The sequence below is a fragment of the Bombina bombina genome, chromosome 9 (assembly GCF_027579735.1).
Source record: "Bombina bombina isolate aBomBom1 chromosome 9, aBomBom1.pri, whole genome shotgun sequence".
Lineage (NCBI taxonomy): Eukaryota > Metazoa > Chordata > Amphibia > Anura > Bombinatoridae > Bombina > Bombina bombina.
In genome coordinates this window covers 150,405,922-150,417,650 of record NC_069507.1, presented here as the reverse complement: position 1 = coordinate 150,417,650, position 11,729 = coordinate 150,405,922, and the positions used below count along the sequence as shown (strand labels likewise).

General features: G+C 33.4%; 1 protein-coding gene across 1 annotated transcript in view; it reads left to right on the top strand.

Moving 5' to 3' along the window:
- The first annotated feature begins 8,064 nt into the window (after positions 1-8,064).
- Positions 8,065-11,729, top strand: part of LOC128639573 (opsin-VA-like) — a 235,030-nt gene continuing 231,365 nt past the window's right edge. Inside the window, exon 1 of the mRNA XM_053691709.1 lies at positions 8,065-8,413. Coding sequence (XP_053547684.1) covers positions 8,065-8,413 — 349 coding nt within the window. The remainder of the gene's footprint in view (positions 8,414-11,729) is intronic.

The following is an 11,729-nucleotide window of genomic DNA, read 5'->3' as shown; positions in this document are numbered from 1 at the left end:
TTTTAGTAAGCTATACAATTGTTTACATGCTCAAAAGTAGTCTAATGCCTGTGTACAACTTTTACTTGACTATAGTGTAATATGTCTATTTTCTTGAATGCCCATTGCATTCATAAACAAATCCTATGTTGTCCAAAACCTCTGTAATAGTGGTCTAACTATGTGTTTCAAAGCTATGTGACATTTTCTTATAGTGCAACTACTCACTTATAGATACTAGAATGTGTGTACGCTTCTCTTTTTACTGTATTTCTCAATTACTAACACATATTCATATATGTTATATATTAAAGCCAGAGAGACCACAATAGGGGCTAACCTACTTTAATGTTGTTTTGCAGGTATTTCTAGACACTAAAGAGCTTATGAGACATATATCTTATTGTTAGTATGCATACTCATTGATTGTTCGCCATTGTCTAGCTCTTTGGCGCTATATACTAGCATTCGGATAGTCATAATCTGATTTCATCTCCCATGTTTTCATGTAGAACATCATCTTCAATGTATGCAATTTCCTGTTAGATATCATCCTATTTGGCAAATTGGTTTTCTAGGGAGACAAGCTTGTATCGGTATTATTAGAAAATTAGGTATCAAATCACTATATCTATATGTTAGGATACTCATAGATAAGATTGGTTGACTGTATGATGTCTATTTTCAGAAATAGTATTTGAATTTCTGTATTTTCTTTATGTCATTTTATTTAACATAACGATGTGAAATAGAGTCAATCTTCCATGTCACTATGTTTTATATGTTGTAATGCTAAATACCTAAATAAAAAAACTTTGATTAGAAAAAAATATAAAAAAATATATCTAGTGGATGTGTGGTAATAAAAAAACAAAAACAACAGGATATGCAGACTAGAGAGCCCATAATTTAATAAAGGAAGTCAGGAAACTAGGAAAGATGTACTCATAGCAAACACGCAAACTTAAAGGGACGCTAAACCTAAATTTTTTCTTAAGTGATTCAGATAGAGCATGAAATGTTTTTTTTATTTTTTTATTTTTTGAACATTTTTTTTTCCAGACCCCCAAGACTTACACTTGTGGAAAGGTTAGACGATTACCTTTCCAATGGTGGGTCTTGGGGGTCTGTAGCTGCTTAGATGTCTGAGATACAGGCTTATAAGCAGCATGCCCCCTGCTCCTATACTTAAAGGGACACTGAACCCAAATTTTTTTCTTTCATGATTCAGATAGAGCATGACATTTTAAGCAACTTTCTAATTTACTCCTATTATCAAATGTTCTTCATTATCTTGGTATCCGTATTTAAAATGCAAGAATGTACGTTTAGATGCCGGCCCATTTTTGGTGAACAACCTGGGTTGTTCCTGCTGATTGGTGGATAAATTCATCCACCAATAAAAAAGCACTGTCCAGAGGTCTGAACCAACAAAAAAAGCTTAGATGCCTTCTTTTCAAATAAAGATAGCAAGAGAACGAAGAAAAATTGCTAATAGGAGTAAATTAGAAAGTTTATTAAAATGACATGCTCTATCTGAATCACGGAAAAAAAAATTGGGTTCAGTGTGCCTTTAATGTATATATTATACCTTACAGTCCTTTAATGAAATTATTATTATTATTTACACACTAGTGATTTAAAATAAGGTATACATTTGACACCACTATTAAATAAAGTGCATATTCTAAATGTAAAATTGGAGTGCTTTGTAATTTGGCAGAGCAGTTGGGGTTGAAGTTCTGATTTACTCATGTTTTGCCAGACTTTGTAAACCTTGAAATACAGTTTTAGAATTGAACAGGCCATTAATGGAAATGCATATGTCCCTTTTGAAATTCTCTAAATGGCTATAGGACACAAGTTCCATATAATAGGAAATTGGCAAACTTGAATTTCCTCATTAATTCCTATGGCCTAATACTTGCTGTTTTATGTGGGTGGCTTTGCAGGGTTGCATGCACATTCAGTTAACAGGTATGTAGTGCAGTGCTTGTTTGGCCTATTGGAACCAGCTACAGCAAGATTAATTCTTATTGAAGCTGGAGACCTCTCAAATGAGATCTATTAAAATCTCAGTGCAAAGTCACCCAATAACCAAACCAAGTAATAGTTTAAAGTGTTGCAACCAGCCAGGAATCTTTTCATTCACTGTTTAACGGTTATGTTTTTTTCCCTTTTCTGCAAATGGCTAAAATGTGACCACTGCAGATTTACCACCCTGTACAAAATAATTTTACCTGTGCTCCTTCATGATGTGGCTTGTAATGGCGAATAAGGGCTTTTTTACTAAAACTGCCTTTTCATGACAAGTCCACTAGTATATCTCTGCTATTGGCAAGTTCAATTAAATCTGTTTGTTTAGGGTGTGGTTTTTGGAAGGCTCAGTTGTTTTGTTTAACAAAATATTAAAGGGCTATAGACAGAAAAAATGGCGCTCATCAGATCTGATGGCCAGATGCAGTATGTTTCAGGTCACAGTTTTCACCTAGTGATGGTGTTGTGTTTAATTAAACTTAAGTTTCAGAATGAGGCTCATCCCAAGGTACCCCACCACCACCCACCACTGCCACCACCAGGTCCGCCATTGTGGCAAATATAAACATATTTATTAAAGTGATCCAAGGCACAACAAGATTCCATATATCCATATTGCGCAAAGGAGAGGCTGGGAGTTGTTTAGCGGCCCCTTTCTTGCACTATATGGATGTGTTAGAGGCATTGAGCAAATGAGCCGCTAGAAACTACCACCCAGTGGCACTTAAGGCTTAAAAATAGCAAGAGAACGAAGAAAAATTGATACTAGACCAATTTCTTGAAAAAATGGCAGTTGTACTAATGCTTGAAGTCAGAAAGCTTAACAGGCAGTAGCTCTGTCACAAAGATTTGTGGTTACCTCCAAGCTTTCTGACCACACTTTATGCCTTGACCTTACACCCCCAATACCAGCAACATTCCAGTGTTCCTCTCAAATCTGTCTTTCCTCCCAGATCATACTGTGGGAAGTTATCACCCTGATTCCCCTCAAGGAAATGCCAATAAGTGTTGTATTCCAACCATGCTGCACCGGCTCAGCCCCCTCATTCAAATGTTCCCGCTCCTGTCCTGTCCACAAGCGTATAGAACAAGGATTGGCATCATCACGCCGGTTAACTCTGCAAATTATAGTTTCCCAAAGATGATTTTGAGGGCCAGGTGGGTGCCTGGCTGGCAGCATTAGTGCTTTACTTTGCTGCCTAGCAACACCCTGCACAATGACAGTGTGTACAGAATAGTACAGGTGCCGGTGGTACATGTTGAACTGGCAGTCGGCGACTTTGCAAAGGCATCTGACACATCTGACACTTTGGGGCTTGTTAGGAGTCTGAAAATCAGCACAATGTTATTAAAAACTAAGTAAAACTATACATTGTTACAAAAAAACTCCAAGATGGGATATAGAAATGGATCGTCTACAAAACATTTATGCAAAGAAAAATCTAGTGTACAATGTCTCTTTAAGCACTTTTTTTTTCAAAAGAGTTAGTTGATTTATGGGATAGATTTCCAACAGAGGTGGTATATATACTGTATACATGTTTTATATACAGTATATATACTGTATATAAGGCATGGGGAATGAATGAGATATACATAAGGCATGGAGAATGAATGAGATATACATAAGGCATGGAACATGGGGAATGAATGAGATATACATAAGGAATGGAGCATGGGGAATGAATGAGATATACATAAGGCATGGAGCATAGGGAATGAATGAGATATACATAAGGAATGGAGCATGGGGAATGAATGAGATATACATAAGGCATGGGGCATGGGGAATAAATGAGATACATAAGGCATGGAACATGGGAAATGAATGAGATAGACATAAGACATGGGGAATGAATAATATATACATAAGGAATGGGAAATGAAGCATAGGGACGAATGAGATATACATAAGGCATGGAACATGGGGAATGAATGAGATATACATAAGGCATGGAGCATGGGGAATGAATGAGATATACATAAAGCGTGGAACATGGGGAATGAATGAGATATACATAAGGAATGGATCATGGGGAATGAATGAGATATACATAAGGAATGGAGCATGGGGAATGAATGAGATATACATAAGGCATGGAAAATGGGTAATGAATGAGATATACATAAGGCATGGAGCATGGGGAATGAATGAGATATACATAAGGTATGGAACATGGGGAATGAATGAGATATACATAAGGAATGGAGCATGGGGAATAAATGAGATATACATAAGGAATGGCGCCTGGGGAATGAATGAGATATACATAAGGCATGGAACATGGGTAATGAATGAGATATACATAAGGCATGGAGCATGGGGAATGAATGAGATATATATAAGGTGTGGAACATGGGGAATGAATGAGATATACATAAGGAATGGAGCATGGGTAATGAATGAGATATACATAAGGCATGGCGCATGGGTAATGAATAAGATATACATAAAGCATGGCGCATGGGGAATGAATAAGATAAACATAAGGCATGGAACATGGGGAATGAATGAGATGTACATAAGGCATCCAGACAGATGATAACACAGACACACAAATACTCTTTGGTTTTGTGAGGTCCAAATCATATGTGTGTTGGCAGATGGCATTGATATGCAAATTAACTTCTTGGAGATTTGTTTATGTCTAAAGCAAAAACATAAAACTGATTTAAACCTTACAATTACTTCTCATAGTTTGAATTTTCTATATCACCAAGTAGAAACCACATTAGTAAAAAAAAATGTATGTTCTCCCAAATATTTAATACTACCTTTTCCGTGAGAATGTTAACCTGTTAAATTGTATATCTTGTGGTCAGTTAAACCACCAACCTATTGAATTCACATGTTCTGGATCATTATAAATCCATTCTCTATGGAGGGACATTGATCAGTAAATTTAAAATCAGAAGGTTAATCTTAAATTTCCATAAGCTTAAAGTGATTTTTTTCCTTTGAATAGACAAACTGATAAAGGTTTGGGTAACCTGGAATAGAAAGCCACTATTTTTTACATGCATGCTATTTTAATTCTCCCTATATTGATTTAATATGTGCAACACTGAATTTGCTTTTAAACTTCATATCTCTTGATCCTAGCAAAAGGGATTTAGTGATAGATGCAATAATATAGTTTTACTCTAACTGCATGCCAAAGAAAATTGAGGCAGATTTTTTTACAGTCCTGTATATAAAACATAATAACTAAAAAATTTATTATTTTTTTCCTTCATTTTAATAACTTAAAAAATACTCAATAACTTTGCTTTTAAACAGGTTGTATAAAGACAAGTATTCCAAACTCTAATATAAAATTTCCCTAAATTTGTTTGCATTGTTCAAAATATGTAAGCATTGAACAGCCAAATGGAATAAATTATAAAGGAACGCTGCCCTGTCTTTCATTAAAAAAAATCAGATAGAAAAATTGTGCAAAATTCAATTTAAAATCTTTTTAAAGGAAAATATAACATGTAAATAATTTCTGAGCTTGTTACCTACAAAAACATTTTTATTTTTTAATGATAGAAAAGTATCAATATACCATCTACTATATATATATATTACAGAGCTCAAAAAGCACCTTTGTCATTAACAGTATCTGTTTGTTTTGCATATTCAGCAGTAATTGTACACATAGAGTGCTTATACAAATGTAAATGCAAGCTCAATCTTGTTAACATTTAATTATTGTATTTATTATTTATTTATTTTTTGCTTAAAACGACAAGGTCAGAAATATTGACAAGTTTACTATTTTAAGGTACATTAATGTGTAACTACTTCACTCTTCTGTTTCACTAGTCTTGGATACAATTTTGAGCACAATTAGTGAATACAAGGGATAAAGTTTCAAAGTGTAAAAAGATTGATTACAGAATAAATATCTACATAATATTGTTGTATGACAAATTGTGCTGTCTTTATACCTGACAGAATCACATTATCCTGGAATCAAACTGTATTCATGTTATTGTGATGATTATATAATAAATATTATATGGTACACTAAGTACATTTCATGCACTCCTCTCAAATTATGGGGGCTGCCATTTAAGAACCTAGGTTTCACTACAGGTATCATAAAGAGAGTTGCTGCACCTGTGCACACTAAAAAGCAGTGAAAGATAGATTTCAAAATGGTAGAACCCATAACTAGAGGGAGTTGAGTAATAATGTTAATATTATGCCTATAAAATGTATTTAGTGTTAAAAGGACAGTCAACTCAAACATGTTTATTGTTTTAAAAGATAGATAATTCCGTTATTACCCATTCCCCAGTTTTGCACAGAAAACATGGTTATATTAATATACTTTTTACCTCTGTGATCACTTTGTTTCTAAGCATCTTCTGACGGCCCCCTGATCAGATGACTTTATCTATTGACTTGTAATTAAGCCAGTTAGTGCTGTGTTGTTAGAATCCACGGGCGTCAGCACAATGTTATCTATATGGTTCACATGAACTAGCTTCCCCTGATGGGAAAAGCAAATACAAAAGCATGTTATCATGGGGCTGTGTTTAGTGACAGAAACAAACAGAAATTTAGAGGTTTAAAGGTTATAAAGTATGTCAATATAACCATGTTTTTGTGCAAAGCTCGGGAATGGGTAATAAAGGCATTATCTATATTTTTAAACAATAACAATTTTTGTGTTGACTGTCCCTTTAATGTCTCTTTACGGTCAATGAAGATAATAAAAAAACAAATACAAAAAACCTGTTATGGTGTAGTATGCTACAATGTAATTTGAAATACATTATAATTTCAATTCAGTTATATTAGCTTTAGTTTCTAATTTAAGTTAAATAATTATTTACGCTAATTTATGTAAACTAAATAGTATTTTTCTTTTATTGAAAGGTTGCAATTATACATAAAAGCCATATTACCCCTGAAATGTGTAAAATAAAATTTGGGTCGTCACGTACTATTGTAAAAGAAAATGCACAAACCATAACCACAAATAAGATCATAATAAAGTATCAAACACAAAAATGAATAATTTTTCACTTATATTTGATAAAATCATCTACAGAGGTTCTGCTGTATTCTGGGAGTGGAAATTGTTCTGTTAATAACTTGGATGAGTATCATTTTGAGGGGATTCAACATAAAAATAGCAATTTAATCATTTATAGAATCAAAGGAACTTTAAGTTCTATAGTCTTTTTCCAACAATAGCTTGTCATTATTAGTCGGCCTTTTTTGGGTAATAATCGTTACTAATGTCACTTAAAAGCCTGTGTTCAGTGTGTTCAGTCTAGTGAAAAGAATAAAAAAAAAAAATCACTAAATTTACATTTCTTGGAGACATTTTTATTATTTCACTAAATGTTCAGCAGCAGGAAAGAAATTTAATTTTTCAATTTAAGTTAGTGTATGTGCATCTCAATGAGTTTAAATAACAGATTTACTTTCTTTACTGAAAAAAATAACTGATTACCTGCAGGTGATTTAAACATATTACTGCAACCCTTCTAAACTGAAGTACTTGAAGGGTTAATGAACATTTAATGTTTTTTTTTTGTTTTTTTTTTACATTCTTGTCATCTCTATTTTGCATGTTTATATTCAGAGAAAACCACTAAATATTCACTCTCCCAATCCCCTCCCTTCTTCATAAGGCAGAGCTTTCTAACTCTTGCTACATTCTGTCCGGGTAACATTCCTGTCTTATGCTCTTCTGCAAAAGAGGATATTTTCTTCACTGCACCGCAGCCAGTTACCTATACAAACACTAGGGGAATTTCTACAGTGTTACAAGAACTGTAGGACACACATGGATTAATGGCACTTGCACTAACAGACAAAGAAACATACAGACAATTAATATTTTCTTTAAATTAATTGACTTGGCTGTTAACCATACTCAGTTTATTATATTTCTTCATAGAAAATATAAAAGGAAAATGTTGGGCTCATTAGCACTTTCACTGAAGGAACATAATACCTGCGTTGGATGAATTTCAACAGAACTTGTGCTCTAACAGTTATTTTATTGTTTATGCTTTACCTGGATTGACTTATACTTAGTTAAAATGCCAACTAATGAATCACTGCTTGCAACAAGTCCTGAGAGTTCCACTCAGTGGAATCCATTTGAAAAACCTTTACAATCCATAGAACCTTGGACCTTTCAACTCCTAACTGTACTTATGCTAGTGGTAACAACCTTATCTATTGCTGAAAACTTAGTTGTGATTGTTGTCACTGTCAAGTTCAAGCAACTGAGACAACCATTAAACTATATCATTGTAAACCTGTCAGTTGCAGACTTTTTGGTTTCAGTGATTGGTGGAAGCATCAGCATTGCTGCTAACAGTAGAGGTTATTTTTACTTGGGATCCTGGGCTTGTATCCTTGAAGGATTTGCAGTAACTTTTTTTGGTAAGTTTGTCGCATGAAATGTAACTTTTATTATTAATTTGCTTACTTATTAAAAAGATAGGAAAGTCAAAATTAAACTTGCATGATTCAGATAGATAGAGCATGTAATTTTAAGACACTTTTACTTTCAAATGTGCTTTGTTCTTTTGGTATCCCTTGTTGAAAAAGAATGTGCACATATTTTACACTAGTGGGAGCTGGCTGTGATTGGTGCCTGCACACATTTGTCTCTTGTGATTGGCTAACTAGATGTGTTCAGCTAGCTGCCAATATTACTTCAGCAAAGGATAACAAGAGACTGAAGCTAATTTGATAATAGAAGTAAATTGGAAAGTTGATTAAAATGATATGTTATATAAGAATCACAAAAGAAACATTTGCAGTTTCCTGTTCCTTTAAACCACTTAAACAATATATCCTTGTTTGCTGTGCAAACAACATTAAGTTCATTAATTTTATATTCAGCAGCTGAGTTGTTAAATGCATGGTTTTGTAATTTTACTGTATGCACAAAATGTGCAAATTATTTGCAAATAATTTAATGTGTGAATGAGCACTTATGTATCTTTTTTTAACTAAGCAATAATAGTAGTAACTCACACATTTGTTAAACTATCACCATTTGATGCCCTGACTTCTGCATACATGTATTTATATTATATTATATAGCTTTGACGTTTATCGTACAATATTGGTACTATGAATAGTATATTTTCACAGTTATACAAAGTAAAAAAAAAAAAAAATTAAAACGTGTAAGCTATTAGCATTACTATTGTGCAGTTGACTTCTATAAAATACACATTTTCATCTTTGGAATGTCTTGTAGATATTAAATATTAATTGCTTATTCCATATATAGATACAGTAAACATATCATTTTAATGTAAGAATATTATCTGTGAAAAAAAAAATAAAACACAAAAAATAAAGGCCCTGCTAAGAACTGCAAAGTAAAACGTGCTATCATAGTATTTCTGGCATAATACTTTGGAGTGTGCAGGTCAATAGTTTCTTTGGATTATTTAAAATTTAGCCTAATATTTGCTTTATTGTGAAAGTGATTAGGGCTGCGGGGTATTTGCATACTATATAGATTGATGGATAGATGAATAGATAGAGGATAGATAGATATTATAACTCAAACCTGTTTAAAATAAGCACCATGGGTATTTCATGAACCGGTGCACCTTAGTAAGTGTCTTGCAAAAGTCCTAAAAAGGGCAAATACAATGATGCACATTATATATATATATATATATATATATATATATACACACACACACACATACCTACAGACATACTAAAATATGTATAATTAATGCAAAAAGTAATACAATGATAAGATTCAACTAGCTGTAATAACGGTTGCTACTTTAAATTAAGACGCTGCAATTTTCAAAACTTAAGGATTTTACAGTTCTGGAATGAATGATAATACAGCTAATTAGCTGCACCCATTGATAACAGCTTACATGTTCATAAACAATGTTACTTTTTAATTACTGCAAGGACTATAATAAAAGCTTAAATTAGCCTTAAAAAACAAACAAAAAAAAACTTCACGCTTACTGTCATTATATTGCATATCCAAATACTGTTTTTTTACAGCAATTAAATTAGAAATATACAGTTAAAATTGCATTTAATATTATTTATGACCTATGTCAGTGTTATTAATAATTTTAATTTAATTGCCTTTAACGATTGCTATATTTTAGTTGTGCATACTGCTTCTGTATGCACAAGATAAATCTTTGGTTGACAATATGTAATCAGAACCTCAAGTTAGCACCTTTAATGGGACATGAAATCCAAATTTTTATTTTATGATTCAGATAGAGCATATATTTTAAAATAACTTTCCAATTCATGTCTATTATCAATTTTGCTTCAATCTCTTGGTACCCTTTATTAAATGAGCAGTAATGCACTACTGGGAGCTAGCTGAACACAATGGTAAGCCAATAACAGACATATGAGCAGCCACCAATCTGCAGCAAGCTCCTGAGGCTACCTAGGTATGCTTTTCAACAAAGAATACCAAGAGAATAAAACAAATTAGAAAAAAGAATTATATTGGAAAGTTTAAAACTGCATGTTAGGGTAGGAGGATGTTGCAATAGGCTGTGAACTCTGCTACAGGAAGTCAACCTGAAGGCAGGATTCTACAATTCTAGTGCTCAGGATCCACTGACAAGCCAGATTTTTAGAATTACCTTGGAAAAGAGAGGGTTAATTAAATGGGACGTTGAAGTTAAAATTAAACATATTATTTAAACAGAGTGCATGATTTTAAAACACTTACCAAACTACTGTCATTTGGAAAATGTTTTAAAATTCATGAGAACAAACTGATATAGACTGAAGATAATGCACATAAGCACTATGGGTTAGATTATGAGTGGAGCGCTGACAATTAAGCGCAAGAGAAAAGGGGTTAATCGCAGGTGTTTGCGCGTGTTGGGATAGTACACAAGCTAAAACAGTTTACTTTCAACTTGTAAAATATGCGGAACCTGACGCACGCAAAAACACTTACTTCTAGCGCAGTTAACGCTCAAGTGAAAGCATTAAATAACGCTCCACTTGTAATCTTGCCCTAAATGTATAACATTGCTGCCATAGAGTGCTCAAAATGTTGATGTTCATCTCCCTTTAAAGGAACAGTAAAGTCAAAATTAAACTTTAATGATTCAGATAGAGCATGCAATTTTACACAACTTCATAATGTACTTCTATTAGCTTATCTGATTTGCTTTCTTGGAATCTTTTGCTAAAAAGCAAGCATACCAAGGTAGGTTCAGAGGCAGCAATGCATTAGTTGGAGCAAGCTGCTGATTGGAGGCTGAACACATGTCTCTTATCATTAGTTTATATGGGGCCAGATTATCAGAAACTCACCGCTATGGAGAGAAATCATGCAAAGTCTTTGGGGACTTTTATAACATTAAATTGCATGGCTAGATAAACAGCTCGCAAGATAAAATTCTTTCAGGGACAGCAGTATTGATGAAACTTCTTAGATCATACATGTAAAGAGATTTATATCATCAGGCACTCAACGTGATCAGCTAGAGCCCAGTAGTGCATTGCTGTTCTACAACAAAGGATACCAAGAGAATGATGCCAAAATTTAATGATAGAAGTAAATTGGAAAGCTGTTTAAAATTGTATGTTCTCTCTGTATCATGGAAGAAAAACATGTGTATTATGTCACTTTAAGCAGCATTAGTGAGCAGCTGGATATATCACCTGTTCTCTAGTTCAGACACATGAGCAACTAATTGAATCACTTGTCTTCTAGTTTAGAAAT